Below are 27,609 nucleotides of genomic sequence, written 5' to 3' on the forward strand. Positions count from 1 at the left end.
GAGCTGTGCGTGCGTTCGTGTGTGTGTACATACATATACAGTTTATATAGTAGATAATGTTTATTTTTGTGTGCCTTTGTGTAATATGTATGTACACATATGGCATATATACATAGAATTAAATAGCATATTTTGGATGTTCAGTAATAGTAAATAGATAGGGAAATAGTATCTCTTTGACGTGAGGAGAGGCCAAGCACCCTAACCCTAACCCTTGATGGAAATGACATCAAGTTGGCCACCTTTGAGCCAGTCACATCACCTTTAAGCCACTCCCACCTGATCACATGGCCAGCAAACCACACCCACAAAATAAGCCACACCCACAGTGTAGTAGTAAAATTTTATGCAGTCCTTCACTGATTATGACCAGTTCTCGCATTTACAACCATCCTCATATTTATGCCCGTTGCAGCATCCTTAACAACCCTGTCACTCATGTCACAACTGCAGTGCTTCTCTTCCCAATGGTGACAAGATAAGGTGCAAAACATAAAATGTGAGGACCGTCGTAAGTGCCATAGGTTCACCATCACTGGCCCAAACCAACTGTAGAGTTCATTTTAAGTTCTCCAATTGTTTTTCAGTGAGGGCACTCACAGCTTTCGTGAGCGAAACAAACACTTGACTCAAGAATGCTGCAGTTTTCATTTTAGAAAATGCCTCCATTTCAAGAAATGAATATCAGAAGGCCAGCTCTGACCACAAACAAATCTCCCTCATTGGGTTTATCTTCCAACAAAACCGAGTTGTCGATGCGTGGAACTCATTACCTGACTCAGTAGTGTCAACCCCTAACCCCCAACATTTTCCCCTTGGACTATCCACGATTGACCTCTCCAGCTTCCTTAGAGGTCAGTAAGGGGCGTGCATAAGTGCACCAGTGTGCCTTCCGCCCCCTGTCCAATTGTCTCTCCTTATCTCATTTATCTTTTTTTCGTTTCAAATTTGTTCACCTATACTTTTATATCTTTTCTTCTATTTGTTTCTTTAGTTATATTACTAAATATCTATTCTCTTCAATGTGTATTATGTATTGGACTAAATAAATAATAAAATAAATAAAATAAAATAAAATAAAATAAAATAAAATAAAATAAAATAAAATAAAATAAAATAAAATAAAATAAAATAAAATAAAAAAATAAAATAAAATAAAATAATAAAATAAAATAAAATAAAATAAAATAAAATAAAATAAAATAAAATAAAATAAAATAAAATAAAATAAAATAAAATAAAATAAAATAAAATAAAATAAAATAAAATAAAATAAAATAAAATAAAATAAAATAAAATAAAATAAAATAAAATAAAATAAAATAAAATAAAATAAAATAAAATAAAATAAAATAAAATAAAATAAAATAAAATAAAATAAAATAAAATAAAATAAAATAAAATAAAATAAAATAAAATAAAATAAAATAAAATAAAATAAAATAAAATAAAATAAAATAAAATAAAATAAAATAAAATAAAATAAAATAAAATAAAATAATAAAATAAAATAAGCCCTTGAAATTCCAAGGTTGTGCTGATAAGAAGTTGAATTTCAAGGGGATGGTTTTGTTTTTTAAACATGTGGTTTGATTTGGCACGTAGCCCCACAAACATAATGAATAGGCTCAACTGTTTTGTGTACCTAATAGCTGCATGGGGGTGGGGGCAGCTATCAGGAAATTTTCATATGGGGAATTCAGACTTACATCCTGGGAACCGAGCCAAACCAGATGGTCTTTCTTTTCCCTAGCTTAGGACTTCATAGGTAACATGCCATCTTAAAAACACCCACTCAAACTTCTGCCCATTTGTCAGTTTGCAGAGTCCAGGTTGCATTTTATGGGATTCCAGATGCTGTAAGCAAAAAAAGGGAGCAAGGAAGCTGTGTTGCCACCACCTTAATGAAGTGCTTAAAAGGTAGAGGTGGGGGTTAAAAAGATGATCCATCTTCCCTTTTTTTCTCCTCCTGCTGTTTTAAAGTGCTACAAGAGAGCCATGATTTAACTTAAAAGAGCTAAATGGGGGGGGGGGAGCTTCCAAATAAATCAGAGACAACTCTGCCCAGCCTCTGTGTGTGTGTGTGTGTGTGTTTCCAGAAGCTTCTGACAGGTTGATGTTTCAAGCAGAAAGTTGAACTGGGTGAAGCCATTTTGGTCTGATCCAGCAAGACGTTTCTTACATTTTTATAGAATAGAATAGAATAGAACAGAACAGAACAGAACAGAACAGAATAGAATTTTATTGGCCAAGTGTGATTGGGCACTCAAGGAATTTGTCTTGGTGCAGATGCTCTCAGTGTACATAAAACAAAAAGATACATTTGTCAAGAATCATGTGGTACAATACTTAAAGATTGTCATAGGGGTCAAATAAGCAAAGAAGAAACAATCAATATTAATAAAAATCTTAGGATACAAGCAACAAGTTACAGTCATACAGTCCTACGTGGGAGGAAAAGGATGATAGGAATGATGAGAACAAACTAGTAGAAACAGGAGTGCAGACTTAGTAAAAAGTTTGACAGTGTTGAGGGACTGTGATGGTGAATCTATGGCACACGAAGCTGTGTGATGGGCTCCTACAGGTACAGATAGGTACGCTGTACCGGTAGTAAAATTTGGTCAGGAACACAGAACTGATAGAAAAAAATTGATTGTTTTTCTTTTTTTTTCCTTTCTGGGCTCTGGGTATGTTTTTCCTATCGCAGTAAATGAGGTTGAATATGTATAATTTTAGAACAGCTGTGTGTGCGTGTGTATGTACATACACATACAGTTTATATAGTAGATAATGTATATTTTTGTGTGTCTGTGTGTAATGTGTATGTACACGTATGGCATTTATACATAGAATTAAATAGTATATAGTAATAGTAAATAGACATGGAAATTGTATCTCTCTGAGGCGAGGAGAGGCCAGGCACCCTAACCCTAACCCTTGATGTGAGTGACATCAAGTTGGCCACCTTTAAGCCAGTCACATGACCTTTAAGCCATTGCCAGTCACATGATCGTCAAGCCACTCCCTCCTGGTCACATGGCTGGCAAGCCACACCCACAAAATAAGCCACACCCACAGCGTGGTATTAAAAAAATTGTAGCCCTTCACTGGCTCCACCACACATGTGCACATTGGTCAGCTGATTTTTGGCGTTTCAGAGGGTGGGAGGGAGGGCATTTTCACAATCCTCAGGCTTCGGGAAAGCTTCTGGAGCCTGTGGATGGCGAAAAACGGACACAACGGGCCTACCAGAAGTTCAGAAATGAGTCCAGGAAGTTTCACTGAGGTTTGTGCACATGCTCAGGGGGAAGTGTCAGGGGGGGGGGTTGTGCACACATGCACGGGGAGGAGAGCATTGCATTATGGTTGTGAACACATGCATGTTTGCTATCACACAGACACACATATTTGGCACCCGAGCAAAAAAAGGTTTGCCATCACTGTTATAGGATGCAGCCTTCAAAACCACTGAAACCGCAAAAGTGCTTTGTGGCCCATGCCACCCACTCGGGCTCAGAGGGGGGGAAGAGAGAAAAACCCCACCCCAAAATATGCATTTAATTGACTGTGCGGTTAAAAGGGAATTGCTTGGCTCATATCAAAAGAAAATTGACTCTGATCTTATGTTTCTGCACAAGTCACCTATCAAGTTTCTCGTGCTGGCAATCGGTGAACGGAGGAGAGGGGAGAGCAAGGGGGAGTGATCCCCCCCTCCAAGAAGGATGTGAAAGCCATGAACTTAACTGTAGCAACAAAGTGCCACTTACTTGAATGAAACAGCACCAAACCCCTTGATTGCCAGTCAGAAAGTTAAAGAAATGTTGCCTGTTTTCCTGTTTGGTCTAGTGGTTAAGGCAAATTTGAGTTCAAAATCCAAATTGTGAATGTTTTTAAAATAGTATTTCACTTCGGGCTTTTCAACATAGGCAATAGTTTAGGCTAATAAAAGTAGAACTGCAGGCATAGGTTTTTATCTGAATCAGAAATCAACACTTTCTTCACCTAGAGTTTTTCAGGGAAGACCAGTTATGAAATTTGAACAAATGCTTCTTTTGGTGAATTATGGTGGTTTTGTATCCAGTTTTGTTATCAGTGACTTGTCTGGCATCAAAGCAGACAAAGAGCTTGAATTCCTCTTAGAACATCAACAAACAGCAAATACAATACCTGTGTTGTAAAAAGAATAGACATACCTGCCATTCCTCGGAGTCCAGGTAACCCACGTTGACCAATATCTCCTTTGTCCCCTTTTGGCCCTCGTTGTCCTCTTTCACCAGGATACCCTACATTCAAGATGTGCGGGAGGGACGACACAGAACAAATCTCAGACATTTGTAGAGATTGCTTTTTTAAAAAAAAAAAGCATGCATAATGCAGCCTAGTCTGCATCCAGGATATCCTACCCTTGGTTATGACCTATAAAGCCCTTCATCGCACCGGACCAGATTATCTCAGGGACCGCCTTCTGCTGCACGAATCCCAGCGACCAGTTAGGTCCCACAGAGTGGGCCTTCTCCGGGTCCCATCAACTAAACAATGTCATTTGGCGGGACCCAGGGGAAGAGCCATCTCTGGTGGCCCCGGTCCTTTGGAACCAACTCCCCCCAGAGATTAGAATTGCCCCCACCCTCCTTGCCTTTCGTAAGCTTCTTAAAACCCACCTCTGTTGTCAGGCATGGGGGAACTGAGATATTCTTTCCCCCTAGGCCTTACAATTTACGTATGGTATGTCTGTATGTATGTTTGGTTTTATAATAAGGGGTTTCTTAGTTGTTTAGCATTGGATTGTTACATGCTGTTTGGCATACAAATCCAATAAATAAATAAAATAAATAAATAATCCATGTAGCAACTACACTAAATAGGCTTCATTAGTAATCACAGTCGGAGGTGGGAAATACTTCCAATGAAATCTACCGAATCCCCTGCATGGAGATCCAAGTCTCACGTTGCAATGAGCAAGGACACACATTCCATTTTGCAGCTACTAAGATTGTTGGATGAGAAGGCACAAAAAAAGCCAAGGAAGGGGTTTCCAGCCTGGGAGGCAAGCCTCTCATCAGTCAACAGGAGTGCTGATTTACCACCAGCCTATCAAGTACTTAGATGGTAGAAACATAGAAGATTGACGGCAGAAAAAGTCCACATCTGCTGGAAGTTTGTTCCAAGCATCTACTACTCCTTCAGCAAAATAATATTTTCTCACGTTGCATCTGATCTTTCCCCCATCTAACCTCAGATTGTGCCCCCTTGTTCTTGTGTTCAGTTTCCTATTAAAAACACTTCCTTCCTGAATCTTATTTAACCCTTTAACATATTTAAATGTTTTGATCATGTCCCCACTTTCCCTTCTGTCCTCCAGACTATACAGATTGGGTTCATTAAGTCTTTCTTGATATGTTTTATGCTTAGGACCTTCTACCATTTTGGTAGCCCGTCTTTGAACCCGTTCAATTTTATCAATATATTTTTGTAGGTAAGGTTTCCAGAACTGAACACAGTATTCCAAATTTCTGAATTTAATTTTCTTTCAACAAAGGGATTAGCAGAAGAGCTGGAGAAATCCTTCTTAGGACTCCCAGGTAAGAGGGCTTCTTAAACCCTGGAAAGTCTCTGCTTTTAAAAAGTGGCTGAACACAATGAAAGAACTGCTCCAGGGGAAGCGCCTTCTCTGTGGCGGCCCCGGCCCTCTGGAATCAACTCCCCCCAGAGATTAGAACGGCCCCCACCCTCCTTGTCTTTCGCAAATTACTCAAGACCCACCTTTGTCGCCAGGCATGGGGGAGTTAGGATATTCCTTCCCCTAGGCCATTACAAGTTATGTATGGTATGTTTGTGTGTATGTTTGGTTTTTATAATAAGGGTTTTTAGTTGTTTTATTAAATTGGATTGTTTCGGGTTGTTTTTAATCATTGTTGTTAGCCGCCCGGAGTCTGCGGAGAGGGGCGGCATCTGTCTTAATTTTGCTGGGGCAGAAATTTAAGCGAATTGTGAGCAGTTAATAATGGGCTGATTCTTTGTCCAGAAGTATTAACAACATATATAACATAAGCTTCTATTTAGCTTGCAAATCTCTTTCAGGGATTTAATTTAATTTCCCTTTACAAACATTGGTTTCGAAAGAGGAGAGAAGTGTTCTTGAAGCCTTCAGAGGCTCACTAAGAACCCACAAAATAAACCCCATCCTCCTAATTCCCACCCCTCCTTCAAGCAACAGATTTGCAAGCATCTCTCTCACTTCCCTGTTACTGAAGTTGAAATGCAACTAGGAGTTACTAATGATCCAGTCACGGTGCCAACATAAACTGAATAGGGTCCATAAATACCATAATCATATTTTAAATGCCTATTGTTTGCTAAAATAAAATTAAAAAACGTGAAGAGGAATTGCATGCAATCAAGAGGAATTGCATATAATCAAATTAAAGCAGGGAGCAGGGAGAAAAAATTGCTTCAAGAGCAAATGTGTATGATACACAATAAATGCTATTGCAATTCTCTAACAGCAGGATTTTTTTTGTTTTAAAAAAAACTCAAATGTTAATGCCACCCATTTGGCCTAGGAAACAGTTTTTTTAATCAGACCAAACACTCTGTCCATTGAACCCTCTGCATTCTACCTGGAATAACAGAAGGTCTCAGGGTCTTGAGCAAAAAGGAATCTTTCTAGTCATCTTAATTAACATAGATACATAGAAGATTAATTGCAGAAAAAGATCTCAGGGTCCATCTAGTCTGCTCTTATACTATTTCCTGTATTTTATCTTAGGATGGATATATGTTTATCCCAGGCATGTTTAAATTCAGTTACTGTGGATTTACCAACCACGTCTGCTGGAAGTTTGTTCCAAGAATCTACTACTCTTTCAGTAAAATAATATTTTCTCACATTGTTTCTGACCTTTCCCCCAACTAACCTCAGATTGTGCCCCCTTGTTCTTGTGTTCACTTTCCTATTAAAAATACCTCCCTCCTCAACCTTATTTAACCCTTTAACATATTTAAATTTTTCGACCATGACCCCCCCCTTTCCCTTCTGTCCTCCAGACTATACAGATTGAGTTCATTCTTTCCTGATAAGTTTTTGCTTAAGACCTTCCACCATTCTTGTAGCCCATCTTTGGACCCGTTCAATTTTATCAATATCTTTTTGTAGACGAGGTCTCCAGAACTGAACACAGTATTCCAAATGTGGTCTCACCAGCGCTCTATACAGCGGGATCACAATCTCCCTCTTCCTGCTTTTAGGATAATATTACAGTGGTACCTCTACCTAAGAATGCCTCTACTTATGAACTTTTCTAGATAAGAACCGGGTGTTCAAGATTTTTTTGCCTCTTCTCAAGAACCATTTTCTACTTACAAATCCGACCCTCCAAAATGTAACCAGAAAAGGCAGGGAGAAGCCTCCATGGGGCCTCCCTAGGAATCTCCTGGGAGGAAACGGGGCCGGAAAAGGCAGTGAGAAGCCTCTCTGGGGCCTCTCTAGGAATCTCCTGGGAGGAAACAGGGCCAGAAAACGTGGGGAGAATCCCCCATGTGGCCTCTCTAGGAATCTCCTGGAGGAAACAGGGCCTCCATCCTCCCTGTGGTTTCCCCAATCGCACACATTATTTGCTTTTACATTGATTCTTATGGGAAAAATTGCTTCTTCTTACAAACTTTTCTACTTAACAACCTGGTCACGGAATGAATTAAGTTTGTAAGTAGAGGTGCCACTGTATTCCTATTATCCTGTTTTAGCTGACAATACTTAAGGAGGGTATTTTTTATTCTTATTTTAGGGTTTCCTAGAAACAATCACAAGGACTGAGAGAGCTTGGGCTTTCTGGGTCTCTGCGATAGTCACTCAGTAACAGCACAGAAGTCACACAAACACTTTAAATAACAACACACTACCTTGCAATCCAGGCATACCAGGTCGGCCAGGTTCCCCTTCGATTCCTTCATTGCCTTGATCCCCTTTTGGTCCTGGTGGCCCTAGAATGTGAACAAAAAAAAGCATTGATGTATGTTATAACTGTCAAAGTTTAGCAAAGAAACCATCAGACTTATTTAGGATTCTCAGAGGAAATCAGACTCATGAATGAACCTCAACTGAGGGTCCTACCAGCTGAGTACTAGAGCCTCTTATCATCGGCATTATCTTAATGGTCCGGCCATCTGGAGCAACCACTCAGTTTCCTGTCTAATTCTAATCCATTTCTCTCGTATTCTATCAAGCTTTAGCCCCAAAGCTCTCTTCTCATTCCATAACTAAGCTCCCGCTCTTTCTTTTTATAACTTGACCTCTCCCTGGTGATTTGGTTTAAATTCCCATCCCTTGCCCCTGTGCTGCTTTTTTTTTTTTTGCTTTTTTTTTTGGTGCTCTGAAATTTTAGCCTCTGGAATCAATAAATACACATTGCAGAGGATGTCATGTGTCAGGAGGCTAAAACAACACTTGGATTAAGGCAGAGTGGGGGATGATGGCCCCTTTATGACTTGTGGACATCAACTCTCAGAATTCCTGAGCCAGCTTGGATTTGAAGTCCACAGTAGGTCACAAAAGGGCCATCGTTCCCCACCCCTGGTCTAAGGGGGACAGAGTTATATATTTAGAATTACATATTTAGTGGCCTGGGACAGAGGAGGGTTAAGGTGCAGGTTCTAGTCTAATAATAATAATAATAATAATAATAATAATAATAATAATAATAATAATAATAATAATATTGGTGGTGGTCCCAGTGGTACTTGGCATGCTGGGCGCAGTACCAAATGTTCTCAGCGGACATTTGAAAACCATCGGAATTGACAAAATCTCCATCTGTCAATTGCAAAAGGCCGCTTTACTGGGATTGGCAAACATAATTCGCCGCTACATTACACAGTCTTAGGTGCTTGAGAAGCGCCCGACTGGTGATGAAATACGAAATCCAGCATAGTGATCTCGTTTGCTGTGTTGTATTGATAATAATAATAATAATAATAATAATAATAATAATAATAATTTATTAGATTTGTATGCCGCCCCTCTCTGAGGACTCGGAGTGGCTCACAACCAATAAAACATCATATACAAATCCTATGTTAAAACAGTTTTTTTAAAAACCCCTATTAAAAACAGTCATACAACCCAAACACACCATACATAAAGTCAAGACAGCTAAGGATATATCAATTCTTCAATGCCTGGCGACATAGATGAGTTTTCAAAAGTTTGTGAAAGGAGGGACAGGGGGGGCATACAAATCTAATAAATCTTAATCTCCGGGGGCAGCTGATTCCAGAGGGTCGGGACCGCCACAGAGAAGGCTCTTCCCCTGGGTCCCTCCAGACAGCATTGTTTCGTCGACGGGACCTGGAGAAGGCCAACTCTGTGGGACCTAATTGGTCGCTGGGATTCGTGCGGCAGAAGGCGGTCCCGGAGGTATTCTGGTCCGATGCCATGTAGGGCTTTATAGATGATAACCAACACTTTGAATTGTGACCAGAAACTGATTGGCAGCCAGTGCATTTAAGGTAACAAGAACAGCCATTCTGTCAGACTGATCTCTGTAGTCCAATAGGACAGTGGTGCATGCAGTACTGGTCACCTGACTGTCAAGAGCCAATCATTTTTCTCCATGACTTTATTTATTTATTGGTTTGTTTGTTTTGTCAAGTACATATTGGTGGTATACAAAGATATAATAATATTTGTATAGATGATATTAGTAAAAGAGAAACCTTAGGACAGGGGACAGAAGGCACGCTGGTGCACTTATGCACACCCCCTACTGACCTCTTAGGAATCGGGAGAGGTCAACAGTAGATAGTCTAAGGGTAAAGTTTTGGAGGTTAGCTGGTGATACTACAGAGTCTGGTAGTGAGTTCCATGCATCAACTACTTGGTTATTAAAGTCGTATTTCCTGCAGTCGAGTTTGGAGCGGTTTATATTAAGTTGGTATCTGTTGTGTGCTCATGTGTTGTTGTGGTTGAAGCTGAAGTAGTAGTTGACAGGAAGAAAAACCCTTAGCCAGAGCAACTTGTTTCTAGTGTCAAAGTACTGTCTAAACCCTTGCTTGTATTTAAGCAGTCACTCTCCTTTGCTCTCTTTTTTTAGAGCATTTGCTCTCCACAGTAGGGGGAGCCAGTCTCCAAGGATGGGTGGACCTTGTCCTCAGCCCATCAGGACTGAGTCTGCCAATTATAAAAGTTGCCTCTCACCATAGTATACCCCTCTTTCTGACTCAGTCCAGGACGCCACCAACATGCCAGGTGGACGGTCGAACAGAACTGGCGGTTCAATGAGCTTACCAGGCTGCTGCGTGGGCGGGGAAGGCATCAGTGTCAACAACCTTTTTCAACCGGACCACTTTTAAGTGGCTGTTCACATTGCGGGAGTCCATGCCAGCATCCGACACACGTACACACCAGGACCTTGTTGGCGGCCGTGCAATACTCAGTGGACGCTACATTGCAGTCGGCCCACTTCACCACAAGGGTGATGGGGTCGGCCGTGGTAACCCGCAAGATGATTTGGCTGCACAATTGGTCATCTGATATTTGCTATAAGTGACATCTGGCTTCTGCCCTGATAACTGGTCAGTCCTTGTTCGGAGACGCATTGGAACCTGTTCTAATGGAGCCAAACCCACCTAAGCATCTCTAAAATCCTGAGGCCTCCCCCCCTCCAGTGACATATAATTCTTCTTATTCAAAAAGGGAGCTACTCATGTGGAGGAAGCCTAAAAGGCCAAACAAAACAATGCCGTCTGGCGGAGCCCAGGGGAAGAGCCTTCTCTGTGGCGGCCCTGGCCCTCTGGAATCAACTTACCCCGGAGATTCAAACTGCCCCACTCTCCTCGCCTTCCGTAAAATGTTGAAGACTCACCTTCGCAGACCAGGCATGGAGGGATTAATCTCCCCCCCTCCTTTTTTTGCTGACCTTTATTATGTTTATGTTCAGTCGGACTGAGTGTGTATGATTGTGTAACAGATAAGTTTTTATAACAATGTATTTTAAATTAGTTTTTTAAAGATTTTAACATTAGGTTTGTATTTATATTGTATTGCTGTTATATTATGAGCCACCCCGAGTCTTCGGAAAGGGGCGGCATACAAATCTAATAAATCTAATAAATTATCATTATAATTATTATTAACTAGGTTTGAACAAGGTTCCAATTGCCCCCATTAAAAATCAAATTGCCCCCCTGTTGGGCAGGGGCCCCACATTGGGAACAACTGCATTAGAGTTAAAGGGAAAAGAATATTCAGAATATTATGCGTATGGGAGAAATGGTATGAATGGATAGATAATAGAAAGGGAAATATACATAAAGGAGTAGAAGGTTTAGAAATAGAATGTATAGAATGTATTCAATATTGATTTTAATTGTATGAATAATGTCACAGATCTGTTAAATATGTATCAGAGATATGTAAAGAGAAAACTGCAATAACTTTTTAAAAAATGCCTGCTTTGACCATGGTACGATTTATATTTGTAGTAGACTTTATAGGGAACATAGCTTTCCTGTTTTCAAAATGATAAAAGGAAAAGTTGAGGAATAATTATAAGGAATAGTTTACCATGCAAGAGCATGAAAAACATTCTTAACATTTTTTTAAAAAAATTCTTTACTTACACAAACAAACATTAAACATCATTTTGAAACTTACTCCTCTTTGAAATAGGAAGCTAGCAAATGGGGAAATGTTATGATGGGATGGCTTTTCCATTAAAAACCAGAGTCACAATCTAGGAGTGTTCCTTGGTCCAGAACAATCACTAGATAGCAATAGCCGATTATAAAAATTAGACATATATTGCTGCTCCATAGTGCTTTACAGCCCTCTCTGAGTGGCTCACAGACTCAGAATATTATCCAGAACAACCTGGCTCCTCATTTTATCGACCTTGGAAGGATAGAAGGCTGAGTTAACCTTGAGCTGGTCAGAATTGACTGGCAGAGTTAGCTTGCAATATTGCATTCTAGACATAATGCCACCAAGGTTAGATTTATGTATGGTAGCTACATCCATTCTTTTTACAACACTGTTCATCATGTATTAGGACTGCACCACAGTTTGAGGTTCTTTCCATAACAGAATAATGAAAAAGCATGCCATTAAGGTTTGGCAAACACATTGCCAGCTAAAGGCTGTTAAAGAGGAAGTTATAGCTACATAGGGCTGCAGTTGGCCACTCTTATTGTAAACCAATTTAAACAGAGCCATCTGTTAAGTGTTGTTTTTTTAAAAATAAGAAAACCCCAAAAGCACAGGATGTGGAATTTGGATTAGAGTTTTGGTGTGAGGGAAAGGGATTAACAGTTTTTGTCTTGTGCTATTTACATTATATAAACTCAATTGCCCAAATTGCTGCTTGCCTAGATAATTGATTGATCCACTGACTGACTGACAAGCGAGATGGACAGACAGACAGACAGAAAAATTTCAGGTTCTTCCTTTGTGTTTTGAGACAAAGAAAATTTCTTGGGAAATATAAAAACTGTCAGTTTCAATAACATTGCTGAAAAGTTGATTTGCTCAAAAGAAAACAACAGGTTTCAACAACTGTTTACTATGGATATGTGTGATATCTTTAAAGTAGACAGTATCTCCTGTATGTATTCAATTTAAAAAAATGATTTGGAATTGCGAAAATAGAATAGTTGGTTAGGGTTTCTAAATATTTTAAGCTAGCATTCATACTAAGAGGGTGAAAATATATGAGAATATATATTTAAGAATGCTTGAAAATTTTAATTCTTTATATAACTAGTGATTAAAACTGATTTTTTTCTTGGCACATGGACTAATGTGAAACCTGGAATATGTTAAAAGGTTAAATAAGGTTCAGGAGGGAAGAGTTTTTAATAGGAAAGTGAACACAAGAACAAGGGGACACAATCTGAAGGTAGTTGAGGGAAAGATCAAAAGCAACGTGAGAAAATATTATTTTACTGAAAGAGTAGTAGATCCTTGGAACAAACTTCCAGCAGACGTGGTTGGTAAATCCACAGTAACTGAATTGAAACATGCCTGGGATAAACATATATCCATCGTAAGATAAAATACAGGAAATAGTATAAGGGCAGACTAGATGGACCATGAGGTCTTTTTCTGCCGTCAGTCTTCTATGTTTCTATGTTTCTAATATAATTGTCCTTCCAATTCTGTGCTTCTCTAATTGCAGTTCTCACCTTCAAAATTTTACCCAAAAGGTTTTTTTAAGCCGTATTTTAAGAAAAAATAATAATTCATGTGTGAATAATTTGGCTGAAATACATTTATAAAAACATGCTGTGACAGAAAATCCATTTTGATATATATTTGTGTATTTTTGTGCATTTAAAAATATTGCATAGTAGTCTGGATATTAGATTAAACGGATTTATGGGTAACGTGTGTGAAATTGACACCATTTGGAAATAGCCCTACAAATATGAGGGAGGCAGAATGAATGATCATGTGTGAAACTGACAGAATGATCTATCCATCCCTAAGAAATTAATGCCAATTCAAAACCCCAAGTCAACTCTTTGGTCAAAATCATATTATGCAACATTGGCTGCTGGGAAGAAAGTGAGGGGGAAATGTATTACAGATACATAAGAAACTGAGGATTTGATGGGTTTAACGGTTCAATCAAACTGCTGATATTTCGAGCGTAGCTTAATTTAGAATTTGTTCAGCCTCTGAATACGAGAACTATTTTGTCAAATATCCATAATTACATTTTGTTCTAGAAGAAAAGGCCAAACACATGAAGTCTCACCACTAGGTGGCAAAGTCACTGTGAGCATGAAGTTAGTTGAAAAGAAAGCATTTCTCTATTATTATTATTATTATTATTATTATTATTATTATTATTATTATTATTATTATTATTATTATTATTATACAACACAGCAAACGAGATCATTATGCTGGATTTCGTATTTCACCAGTCAGGCGCTTCCCAAGCACCTAAGACTGAGTGATGTAGCGGCGAATTATGTTTGCCGATCCCAATAAAGCGGCCTTTTGCAATTGACAGATGGAGATTTTGTCAATTCCGATGGTTTTCAAATGTCCACTGATATCCTTTGGCACTGCGCCCAGTGTGCCAAGTACCACTGGGACCACTTTCACGGGCTTATGCCAGAGTCGTTGCAGCTCAATTTTTAGATCTTCGTATTTCACTAATTTCTCTAGCTGCTTCTCCTCAATTCTGCTGTCTCCTGGGATTGCGATGTCGATGATCCATACTTTCTTTTTCTCCATGATCACAATGTCTGGTGTGTTATGCTTCAGAATTCGGTCAGTCTGAAGTCGGAAGTCCCACAGTAGTTTTGCTTGCTCATTTTCGACCACTTTTTCGGGCTTATGATAAATGGTAAATGGTAGTTCCGGCACAAGTTCCAGTGGATCATCTGTGCCACAGCATCATGTCTATGCTTGTAGTCAGTCTGTGCGATCTTTTTGCAGCAGCTGAGTATGTGATCGATTGTTTCATCTGTTTCTTTACAGAGTCTGCACTTTGGATTGTCTGTTGATTTTTCAATTCTGGCTTTGACAGCATTTGTTCTAATGGCCTGTTCTTGTGCCGCCAGTATTAGTCCTTCTGTCTCCTTTTTGAGTGTTCCACTTGTAAGCCATGACCAGGTCTTTTCTTTATCCACTTTGCCTTCAATCTTTTCCAAGAACTGTCCATGCAATGCTTATTATTATTATTATTATTATTATTATTATTATTATTATTATTATTTAGATTTGTATGTCGCCCCTCTCCGAAAACTCATTACGCAGAGGCTCTGGGACAGTGTTTTTGGCTTCCAGAGAGCCTCCAAGGGGATGGAAAGGGCGTTTTTACCATCCCCTGGCTCCAGGGAAGCCTGGAGCATAGGGAGGGCAAAACATGAGGCTACTGGGCCCACCAGAAATTGGGAAACAGGCCATTTCTGGCCTTCAGAGGACCTCTGAGGGATGGGGGAAGCTATTTGTGTCTTTCCCAGGCATTGAATTTTGAGTGTGGGCACTCGTGCATGTGTGATAATGCCCTTGCTATTTCAGTACCAAAAAAGGTTCACCATAACTGATATAAGCAATATGGAGGGGGTGGGGTTGAAGGCCATTGTTTGAGTTAGAGACTTTGGCCTGCCACATGCTATGATATAGAATGTATTAGTTATGCGGACATTTAGGAGGGGTGAGGAATACTAGCCATAATAAATTCCTTCTAGATACTCAAGGTTATCCCTTGTTCAGCACCTGCACGGAAGTTGATGGGAGGATCAGGGACCTTGGCAGAACCAGACTGGACCATGTGATGAACCTGTGGGTGTTGGAACAGGGGATGAACTTCAAACTGGATGGAGAAACCCACGGGACTTTAGATTCATGTTTGCCCTTCAGAAGCCCATTCAACTCGAATAGGAATAGCTGTTCCAAAGAAGGGAGCCATCACTGAGAAGACTCACCCTCAGGATACCTAATAGATGACATCTCTTCAAATAAGAGACCCTCAGCAAGCCCATTCTTCCTGATCTCACTGGGCAGACAGATTCAATTCAGAGAAGATGGTCTGATAGGTATTTAGTCCTGGCCTTTAGTTATGAAGTGCCATCAATTTGATAACATTTGTTTATTTTATTTTATTTCTTTTCTTCTTTTCTTTTTTTTTCTTTCTTTTCTTTCTTTTCTTTCTTTTCTTTCTTTTCTTATTTATTTATTTATTCCATCCTCTTTGCAGACTCAAGGCGGCTTACAGGGATAAAAATAGATACCTTAGACAATAAATATAGTTAAAACATTAGAAGTTAGATAAAAACACACTATAAAACAACCAGTCAGCCCACATTGATACAAATGGCCAAAGCAAACTATTGCTCATGGTCCCCAAGCCTGCTGGCATAGATGTGTTTTTAACACATCATGAAAGGCAAGGAGAGTGGGGGCGGGGCGGAACTCTGGGGGAAGTTGGCTCCACAGGGCCGGGGCCACAACAGAGAAGGCGCTCCCCCGTGGACCTAACAGCCAGCATTGTTTGGCCGATGGGGCCCAGAGGATGCCAACTATTTGCGACCTAATCAGTCGCTGGGAATTACACCTGAATCCAAGAGGCAATTACATTTGCTGCTCTCCTTACCTCGTATCACTGAGATATCCCTCAAAGCGATGGAGTGCTCCCAGTCCTTAAGCCGCAGGTCCTCCGTCACATTGTTCAGAATGGCCAGCTCATGTTTGAGTTGCTGTTCCATGGTGATGTGGACTAAGCGCATCTGCCGAGCATCTTCTGAGGCATTGCTGATAAGGACTTGCAGGTCCTGGATACGGGTGTGGTGGATTCCCACGTCGTAGGACAGAGTCCGGTTCATGCTGCCCACATGCCCACCGACCTCTGTCAGTTGGTCGTTCAAGTTCTCCACTTGATGTGCCAGTTTAGAGAGCAAGTCCTCGTGGTGCCTCAAAAGCAAACTGCTGCTATTTCCCTCTACGGCAAGCTTGTAGATTTCCATTTGTGCCATGTCGTTTTGCTGGCTCAGGCTGTCCCGCAGGCCAGAAAGGACGTGATCTGCCTGGGTTGCCTGGATCTGTAGGCTCCTGAGGGCCCCTTCCAACCTCTGAAGCGAGTGGCTCAATATTAGCAGAGAGTCAGAATGATTCTGAAGCGTGTCCTGCAGGCTCCAGATTTGGGCCATGATGTCTCCTTTGAAGGGTAACTGCTTCCCTGTTTTCAACTGGAGATTCTGAAAACTTTCATTTAACTGATTCACATTTCCCATGAGCATTTTCAGGTCTTCAGGAGATCTCTGAGGTCTAGAAACTAGAAAATAGAGAAAGATAAATCATTGAAGAGCTTACAAAACTTTTGCCAGACCCATCCTCGAATACAGCTCATCTGTTTGGAACCTATATCGCATCTCAGACATTAACACCCTTGAAAATGTCCAAAGATACTTCACCAGAAGAGCCCTTCACTCCTCCACTCGAAATAGAATACCCTATGAGACTAGACTTTCAATCCTGGACCTAGAAAGTTTAGAACTAAGACGCCTTAAACAAGATCTAACTATTGCCCACAAGATCATATGCTGCAACGTCCTGCCTGTCGGCGACTACTTCAGCTTCAACCACAACAACACAAGAGCACACAACAGATTTAAAGTTAATATTAACCGCTCCAAACTTCACTGTAAAAAATATGACTTCAGTAACCGAGTTGTCGAAGCATGGAACTCATTACCGGACTCCATAGTGTCATCTCCAAACCCCTAACACTTTACCCTTAGATTATCTATGGTTGACGTATCCAGATTCCTAAGAGGTCAGTAAGGGGTGACTACAAGTGCACTAGAGTGCCTTCCGTCCCGTGTCCTATTGCTCTCCTATATCTCCTATACCTTTCTTCTATTCCTATATCTCTTCTATTCTTTCATTGATATGTTCTATTATTATGTCTTCTTTTCTATTATTTCTTAGATATATTTTACTATGAGTATCTCCTCTATAACCTTCATCATGTATTTTACTATGTGTATATAGATATATACCCACTAAAAACCTCATTGTGTATTGGACAAAATAAATAACTAAATAAATAAAATATGAAATTATTTTGTTAATGGAAAAAAGCATGTACAGTGGTACCTCTACTTATGAACGCCTCTAATTAAAAAAATTTCTAAATAAGAACCAGGTGTTCAAGATTTTTTTGCCTCTTCTTAAGAACCATGTTCTACGTAAGAACCCGAGCCCGGAAAAATTTCCCAGGAAATTTGAGAGCGGTATGAAGGCCCGGCTAGTTTCCTGCCATTCCCCCTTTAATCCCGGCCATCTCGGGCTTTTCTGGGCTGTCAGAGGAGCCTTTCAGTGGTGCTTAAGGAGACTTTGGCAGTCCAGAGCAAACAAAGCATTTTCCTTTCTCTGGGCGCTTGGAGAGGGAATAAACCTCTGCCAGTGCCCAGAGAAAAGAAACGCTCCCTTTGCTTTGGGCAGCAACTGTCCTCCTCCTCTTCTTCCTCCTCCTCCTCCCAGCCAAATTCCAAGCTTTTATTTCTTTCCTAATGGGTTTGCACGCATTATTTGCTTTTACATTGATTCCTATGGGAAAAATTGCTTCTACTTAAGAACGTTTCTACTTAAGAACCTGGTCATGGAAAGAACTAAGTTCTTAAGTAGAGGTACCACTGCATTAATTTATATACTTGAGACAAATTATAGTCTACTGTATAATTAATATAATATAAATATAGTGACTTTAATGTTAATATAATGCTAATATCTGTATATACTATTATTAATTTAATTTTCTTTGATTTTCCTCTGTACTTACTATTGTGTTTTCTTTTTTAAAAAATGGAAAATTAATAAAAATATTTAAAAAGAAAAAAAAGAAAAAAGAAAAGAAAATAGAGAAAGGAGATAGCAGAGGTTAGAAATAAGAACAGAGTTGAACATTCTAGAAATGTATTTATTTTATTTATTTTATTGGATTTGTATGCCGCCCCTCTCCGAGGACTCTGGGCAGCTCACAGCATATATAAAAACAGAACAATAATATAATCCAATTAGTACTACAATATTAAAAACAATTAAAAAGGGAAGATTAACCTAAAAAATTAACTTAATGGCAGGGAAACAATTTGAGGTGTATTTTCACGATCATCAGATTCTTTTTAAAGACTTTTTAATAAAAAATGGAAGAAGGTTCCTCCAAACCATCTTGTTTTAGGAGATTTTATGATTCATACTTCACATATATTCAATGAGCTTCGGGGCAATTTCTTATCTTTTGTAGTTAGAAGGACAAAATCTAAGATTTGGTTGGCATGGACAATTATTGTATGATAAAGCTAAGGTTAATGCACTTTTTAAAAAAATATATTATGCTAGAAATGCTGTGCACATAGTGTACTTAGATTTCAATAAGGTATTCAGTCCCTTCCAGTTCTATCTGATTGATTGATTGATATGTCATACTGAGAATATGGGATAGATATTAAAGCCAGATTGAGTCTGAAAAATGCCTCTGTGGCATTTTATAGACCAAAAAGTGATAAGTAAATATAAATGGTTCAATTACTATGACTATCATCTTAATGACATGATTCTTGACAAGTGTATCTTTTTTCTTTTATGTACACTGAGAGCCTATGCACCAAGACAAATTCCTTGTGTGTCCAATCACACTTGGCCAATAAAGAATTCTATTCTATTCTAATAAGGAGAAGAATTTCTATCCCTGTAACACAGTGTTTCCCAACCTTGGCAACTTGAAGATATCTGGACTTCAACTCTGGGAGTTGAAGTCCAAATATCTTCAAGTTGCCAAGGTTGGGAAACACTGCTGTAACAGATATAGATCTGAGCCTTATCATTATCTGGGAATTTAGAGACATTTTGTTTTTGCTGTTTACATAGTAAAGGAGTGTTAATATCTTCTAAGATGTCAGAATGCAAAGATTGTCACTTTCGCTGATTCATACTTTCATACAAAGTCCGGGTCAGCATCTTTTAACTTCTTCTTGCAAGAAGCCTTTGATTAACACAGCTGCTAAATAGTTGTAGCAGCGGGAATCTTCTTGTTCTGAAGCTTGTAAACACTGGAGTTTGTACTTATCACAGAATGGGAAAAAAAGAGCTTTTCTTCTCCCTTTAATAGGAAAAAGATGTGTTGTTTTTTATTAATGTGACATGCTGCAACAAAGGCTCCTTTTTAGAATATTTTTTTTTAATCTTGTTTTTAACAAATGATTTTTTTTCCAGGTGTCTTCCATGTTTAACCAAGGGTGAAATGGTACCGGTTCAGCCCAGTTCGAGTGTACCGGTAGCAGCGGCTGGGTGGTTCAGAGAACTGGTAGCAGCGGCAGCGTAATGCTCCGCCCACCCACCATTTTCTTTTTTTAACCCTCTGCGTTTGCGCAAAGCTTTTTGTGCATGCACAGAGGGTGAAAAAGCGCCATGCTTCCGAACCAGTAAGGACAGTAAGTAGATTTCACTGCTGTGTTTAACTATAACAAATGTTGCATTACATTGCTCCTAGTGAGTTTTGAGTGGGGAATTGATATCATATCCCAATCCCTAACAATACGTACAACAATCACAATATTTTATGTTACATAGAAACATAGAAACATAGAAGACTGATGGCAGAAAAAGACCTCATGGTCCATCTAGTCTGCCCTTATACTATTTTCTGTATTTTATCTTAGGATGGATATATGGTTGCCGATCAGTTTCCGGTCACAATTCCACAAGAGTGGGCCTTCTCCGGGTCCCATCAACTAAACAATGTTGTTTGGCGGGACCCAGGGGAAGAGCCTTCTCTGTGGCGGCCCCAGCCCTCTAGAACCAACTCCCCCCAGAGATTAGAATAGCCCCCACCCTCCTTGCCTTTCGTAAGCTCCTCAAAACCCACCTCTGCCGTCAGGCATGGGGGAACTGAGATTTTCTTTCCCCATAGGCTTCTACAATTTATGCATGGTATGTTTGTATGTATGATTGATTTTATAAAAAGGGTTTTTAGCTGTTTTAGTATTGGATTTCTACACACTGTTTTTATCACTGTTGTTAGCCGCCCCGAGTCTGTGGAGAGGGGCGGCATACAAATCCAATTAATAATAATAATAATAATAATAATAATAATAATAATAATAATAATAATAATATGTTTATCCCAGGCATGTTTAAATTCAGTTACTGTGGATTTACCAACCACGTCTGCTGGAAGTTTGTTCCAAGGATCTTCTACTCTTTCAGTAAAATAATATTTTCTCATGTTGCTTTTGATCTTTCCCCCAACTAACTTCAGTTTGTGCCCCCTTGTTCTTGTGTTCACTTTCCTATTAGAAACACTTCCCTCCTGGACCTTATTTAACCCTTTAACATATTTAAATGTTTCGATCATGTCCCCCCTTTTCCTTCTGTCCTCCAGACTGTACAGATTGAGTTCATTAAGTCTTTCCTGTTAAGTTTTATGCTTAAGACCTTCCACCATTCTTGTAGCCCATTTTTCTTCATGTTCCTGAAGAAGAGCAACATGGAGTCTGAAATGTGCCAGCCCCTAAAAATAAAAATTGATCAATAAAACCAGGTTGATACCCCCCTCTCTTTCTTCCTCTATTTTGAGCGCTGTGTTTCTTCTCCTCCATATTTCTCTTTTACTCCATCCCATCTATAAAGCTTTGGATGAAACATAAAAAGCCTAGCCATAACATTTTCTTGAACCAAGAATGGCAATTATTTAATACTTAGCTTACACAACACATTAGTTCCTAGAATAGGGCTAACAAATCACAATTATTTATTCACAGGATATATTCATTTTCAAAGAAACTACATCATGCTTTAACAGGATGAGCCAATTTGCAAGATTTTTAAGAAAATGACCAAGTCCCACAAGATGCAAAATTGCAAACCTCCCAAACCCCATTTCAGTGTGGAATTATGATGGGTAATAATGGAATTAACTGCATTTCATTCTAATTAAAATAAATATTAAAATTTTGGCAAGTGCCTCAGTGGTGCAGTGGTTAGAGTGCAGTACTGCAAGCCACTTCTGTTGATCACCAGCTGCCAGAAGTTTGGCAGATCGAATCTCACCAGGCTCAAGGTTGACTCAGCCTTCCATCCTTCCAAGGTTGGTAAAATGAGGACCCAGATTATTGGGGGCAATCGGCTGACTCCCTGTAAATCGCTTAGAGGGGGCTGTAAATCACTGGGAAGTAGTATGTAAGTCTGAATGCTATTGCTTTTGCCCTGACCCCTACCCAATTTCTGGAATGTACTTTTAGTAATCTGTGCAATTAAATCAAAGCTATATGTGTCACATAAACTAATATTAGTTTGAGGGGTTTTGTTGCTTTCTGAGCTTCATTGACGGCAGACAAAACCTCATGGTCCATCTAGTCTGCCCTTATACTATTTCCTGTATTTTTATCTTAGGATGGATATATGTTTATCCCAGGCATGATTAAATTCAGTTACTGTGGATTTATCTACCACGTCTGCTGGAAGTTTGTTCCAAGCATCTACTACTCTTTCAGTAAAATAATATTTTCTCACGTTGCTTCTGATCTTTCCCCCAGCTAACCTCAGTTTGTGCCCTCTTGTTCTTGTGTTCACTTTCCTATTAAAAATCCTTCCCTCCTGAACCTTATTTAACCCTTTAACATATTTAAATGTTTTGATCATGTCCCCACTTTCCCTTCTGTCCTCCAGACTATACAAATTGAGTTCATTAAGTCTTTCCTGATAAGTTTTTTGCTTAAGACCTTCCACCATTTTTGTTGCCCGTCTTTGGACCCCTTCAATTTTATCAATATCTTTTTGTAGGTGAGGTCTCCAGAACTAAACAAAACTGAATTTGCTAATAAAAGACCTGTAATGTGAAAAGCAGATGGCTGACCTCCAAGCAAGAGCTAGGATGACAAAAGAAAAAGAAAAAAAATACACACTTTGAAGCCTGCATGCCCTGAACTCCAAAGAAATCCATCATATCCGGAGAGGAGACATCCTCTGTTGTAGTATAAGCATATGTGAATATCAAGAAGGATCTTTGTTAACAAAGAATGATCTGTTTTAAAAAGGGTTGTACTAAACTTTGTTATTAAGTCTGATACTTGGGATTATGCAATATCCCGCTGTAACAACCCTGGATATTCTGACCCGTATGAGAGTGGGTGGTAGTGTTGATAAATCACATGAACTTGGCAAGAGTCAACCACATTTGTGTATTGCATCCAGTTTTAATCACCATGCTATGAAAAAGAAATTGAGACTCTAGAACAGGGCTGTCAAGGTCCGGGCTAACAGGCTGGATGTGACATGTGCTGGCCACACCCCTGCCTGTTTTAGTAAAGGTAAAAAAGTCTGATACATCACATGATGCAGCTATGATGACCAATGATCCCTCTAACATTAGAAAACGGCACACGGCAATTAGAAACTGCTGCGCGCCGTTCTTTAGTCATGTGCGCAAGTACCGGTATGCAGCCTCCGATATTAGAAAATGGCACAAGGCAGTTGGAAACTGCTGCACGGCATGCTCTTGTTAGGTGCGCAGCCGTGCAGCTATGCAACTTAGGGGGAACATTGGTGATCATGTGAGTTTGACACCCTGCTCTAGAAAGAGTGCAGAGAAGAGCAACAAAGGTGATTAGGGGACTGGAGCATTGGCAGGCAGCATCCGGGGCTCCCTGGTACATGCTTCTGGTAGGAAAATCCCATATACATGCACAACTGTGTGCCCCGACGTGCCCCTGCGTGAGATTTGCCTTTTGCACATGCGCAGCAAGCCAAGTCTCATGCAAGGTCACAAACGAGAGTGAGGTTTCTGGTATTTTCACCAAATTTTTGCTTCTGCGCATGCATGGAAGCAAAAATATTGACAAAAATAGCCGAAATCTCGACATAGGTCCTTGCATGAGATTTGGCTTGCTGTGCATGCACAGAAGCCAAATCTCATGCCGACAGGTGCCTGGGCACCTGCAACGGACTCCAAGAGAGTTCTGGTAGAAGGTAAGAAGAGCGGCCCTTCACTGGACTGGAAGCTAAAGCATATGAAGAACAGTTGCAGGAATTGTGTATGTCCACTTTAATGAAAAGATGGACTAGGGATGACATGATAGCATTGCCCAATATTTAAAGGGCTGTCACAGAGAATGGGGACAACCCTATTTTCCAAAGCACCTGAAGTGTCTGTTTATGGTATATATATATATATATATATATATATATATATATATGTATGTATGTATGTATGTATGTATGTATGTATGTATGTATGTAGATTGTTCTGAGTTCGGGTTTTGCCCTGTGTAATGTTTTGCATGTCTATGCGACGTTTCGGTGAAATCACATTCACCATCTTCAGGCTGGAGTTCCAATCTTTGTGTTGTTGTAAATGGAATATTAGCAAACTGACATTTCTTTCTAGTATGTAGTGTGGGGGTGGAGATTTTCTTTCAATGTAGCAAATAGATTGGGTGACTATGCTTCAGTGATCTGATTGGTTGGTGTAATCATAGTTGTTAGAAGGAATGACATGAAGATTTTATGAAGTTTTTTGTTTAAGGCTGATTTCCAAATATAAAATTCTAAAATCATAATAATTAGAAGGATTGACATGTTGATTATTATGAAGTGTTTATTTTGTTTAAGGCTGGTTTCCAAATCTCTGGCAGGCGGGAGGTATCATCTCTTTTATTTAAACAAAGGGGTCTCTTTTCAATTTCGATAGCTTCTAGAGAGATTCTTTTATATAAATTCTCTGTTTTGTGGAGTAATTTAGTTTTTTCAAAGTCAATTTCGTGCCCTGTTTTTTTAATGTGCTGGACAAGGGAGGAGGTCTTTTCTTGTTTTTTGACTGCATTCACATGTTCTGCTATGCGTTGGCTCACTCTTCGGTTAGTTTGTCCAATGTATGTGGCTGCACATGTTTTGCAAGGGATTTCATAGATTCCTTGGTATTCCAATTGGATTTTATCTTTGGGGCTCCTTAGGATATTAGATATTTTTTGGTTAGTGCAAAATGAGGTTTTGATGTTATGTTTGTGCAGGATTTTACTAATTTTATCCGTGGTGCCTTTGATGTAAGGAAGGATGGTGGTGCCATTGTCCTGTTCTTGATCTTGTTTTTTGGGGGGTGTCTCTTTAGAAATTAGTACATCTTTGAGTTTGTTCAATTCAGTTTTTAAGTGCTCATGGTCAGCTAAGCGTTTGGTTCTGGAACCAAACGCTTAGCTGACCATGAGCACTTAAAAACTGAATTGAACAAACTCAAAGATGTACTAATTTCTAATGGATTCAAAGAGAAAACAATAACAAACCTAATCAATAAAGAGACACCCCCCAAAAAACAAGATCAAGAACAGGACAATGGCACCACCATCCTTCCTTACATCAAAGGCACCACGGATAAAATTAGTAAAATCCTGCACAAACATAACATCAAAACCTCATTTTGCACTAACCAAAAAATATCTAATATCCTAAGGAGCCCCAAAGATAAAATCCAATTGGAATACCAAGGAATCTATGAAATCCCTTGCAAAACATGTGCAGCCACATACATTGGACAAACTAACCGAAGAGTGAGCCAACGCATAGCAGAACATGTGAATGCAGTCAAAAAACAAGAAAAGACCTCCTCCCTTATCCAGCACATTAAAAAAACAGGGCACGAAATTGACTTTGAAAAAACTAAATTACTCCACAAAACAGAGAATTTATATAAAAGAATCTCTCTAGAAGCTATCGAAATTGAAAAGAGACCCCTTTGTTTAAATAAAAGAGATGATACCTCCCGCCTGCCAGAGATTTGGAAACCAGCCTTAAACAAAATAAACACTTCATAATAATCAACATGTCAATCCTTCTAATTATTATGATTTTAGAATTTTATATTTGGAAATCAGCCTTAAACAAAAAACTTCATAAAATCTTCATGTCATTCCTTCTAACAACTATGATTACACCAACCAATCAGATCACTGAAGCATAGTCACCCAATCTATTTGCTACATTCAAAGCAAATCTCCACCCCCACACTACATACTAGAAAGAAATGTCAGTTTGCTAATATTCCATTTACAACAACACAAAGATTGGAACTCCAGCCTGAAGATGGTGAATGTGATTTCACCGAAACGTCGCATAGACATGCAAAACATTACACAGGGCAAAACCCGAACTCAGAACAATCTACATACATATACCCGTGAAAATTTACGAAAACAAATATATATATATATATATATATATATATATATATATATATATACAGTATATATATATATACAGTATATATATATACAGTATATATATATATATATATATATATATATATATATATCACATGTTTTTGCTGAATTTTTTTAATTAAGGGAGACTAGGATAGCGCTATCACACACACAAATATGTATGCATGTATGTATCACATGTTTTTGCTGAATTTCCACTGGTTGGTGTGTGTGTGTGTGTGTGTGTGTGTGTGTTACATATTTTTGCTGTTAATGAAAAGGAAGGGAGACTACTATAGATCTATTTCGGGCTCATTTGCCTTCATCAGGTAGCCATACTCTTTTACTGGGATTTGAACCTGGGGTCTCTGTCTTGTAAGGCAGAGACCTTAGCCTTTAGTCTACAGGCTCATTTCCTGAGCCTATAGCCTAAAGACTAAAGGCTACAAAAATATTAAAAACATTTTATATTTTTAACATATTTTAACAAAAATATTTTATATTTTTAACTCATTTTTAATCTATTTTAAATCTATACCGGACTTTTATTAAAGCACATATGGTGTGGCTACCATTTGTTTTAGATACATTTAAACAATACTACAAGCCAGGATTTTTAAGAATGGGGAAAAGGAGAAAGAGACAGCACTCAGCAACACAGAGCTCATCCAAGCCATTGAAGCAGCAGAAAATGGAAGATTATACCGCAAACAGACACTTTGTTCCAGTAAGAAACTTATCTGCATCCGCTTTATCAGATAAATTTGATTTATGTGACTTATTGGAATGGAACTCACAAACCAAACTTGAAAGCAAAAAGTATGCAGAACTTTCCTCCTCTCTCAGAGAGTGGTTCTGAGAGAGGAGGAACTGTAAACTCAATTTGTGAACTTTTATTAATTGTCACAAATAAGGCTGACTGCCTGAAAGAATATTTTACAAGTTAGAAGCCATCCAAATACTGCAGAAGGACTTGGGAGGACAACCATGGATAGATATGGGATACATTAGATACATTTAAACAATACTACAAGCCAGGATTTTTAAGAATGGGGAAAAGGAGAAAGAGACAGCACTCAGCAACACAGAGCTCATCCAAGCCATTGAAGCAGCAGAAAATGGAAGATTATACCGCAAACAGACACTTTGTTCCAGTAAGAAACTTATCTGCATCCGCTTTATCAGATAAATTTGATTTATGTGACTTATTGGAATGGAACTCACAAACCAAACTTGAAAGCAAAAAGTATGCAGAACTTTCCTCCTCTCTCAGAGAGTGGTTCTGAGAGAGGAGGAACTGTAAACTCAATTTGTGAACTTTTATTAATTGTCACAAATAAGGCTGACTGCCTGAAAGAATATTTTACAAGTTAGAAGCCATCCAAATACTGCAGAAGGACTTGGGAGGACAACCATGGATAGATATGGGATGGCTAATTCAGAAAATGGAACCAGAGAAGGCCATTGTTTTCCTCCCAAAAATGTGAACACCCATAAAGAAAATACTCAATCAGGTATAGGCCTATGAGATGATCAATATAATTACAGTCTGCAGACCAACCAGGCTACCTTTCAGGTTTATGAATATAGAGGGTGTTGGAGTGATAGAGAAGCTGTTAGGCCAGTGATGGCAAACCTACAGGTGTCACAGGTGGCACGCAGAGCCATATCTTCTGGCACGTGAGCCATTGATTGTCCTAGCTCAGCTCAAACACGCATGTGTGTGCCAGCCAGCTGATTTTTGGCTCATGCAGAGGCTCTGGAAGGGTGTTTGTGACTTCCAGAGAGCCTCCAGGGGGGTGGATGGAGGGAGTTTTTACCCTCCCCCAGCTCCAGGGAAGCCTCTGGGGAAGGCAAACACGAGCCAACTCAGCCCACTAGAAGTTGGGAAACAGGCTGTTTCCGGCC

The 27,609-nt window shown here is 39.2% G+C and overlaps 1 protein-coding gene across 1 annotated transcript in view; it reads right to left on the bottom strand.

The window, feature by feature from the left end:
- The window catches only part of SCARA5 (scavenger receptor class A member 5), a 155,483-nt gene that overhangs the window by 44,264 nt on the left and 83,610 nt on the right, over positions 1–27,609 (bottom strand). Inside the window, exons 4-6 of the mRNA XM_070741887.1 lie at positions 16,107–16,784; positions 7,903–7,983; positions 4,197–4,286 (exon numbers count right to left, since the gene is read on the bottom strand). Coding sequence (XP_070597988.1) covers positions 4,197–4,286; positions 7,903–7,983; positions 16,107–16,784 — 849 coding nt within the window. The remainder of the gene's footprint in view (positions 1–4,196; positions 4,287–7,902; positions 7,984–16,106; positions 16,785–27,609) is intronic.

Source organism: Erythrolamprus reginae, chromosome 1 (assembly GCF_031021105.1).
Source record: "Erythrolamprus reginae isolate rEryReg1 chromosome 1, rEryReg1.hap1, whole genome shotgun sequence".
NCBI classification, from domain to species: domain Eukaryota; kingdom Metazoa; phylum Chordata; class Lepidosauria; order Squamata; family Dipsadidae; genus Erythrolamprus; species Erythrolamprus reginae.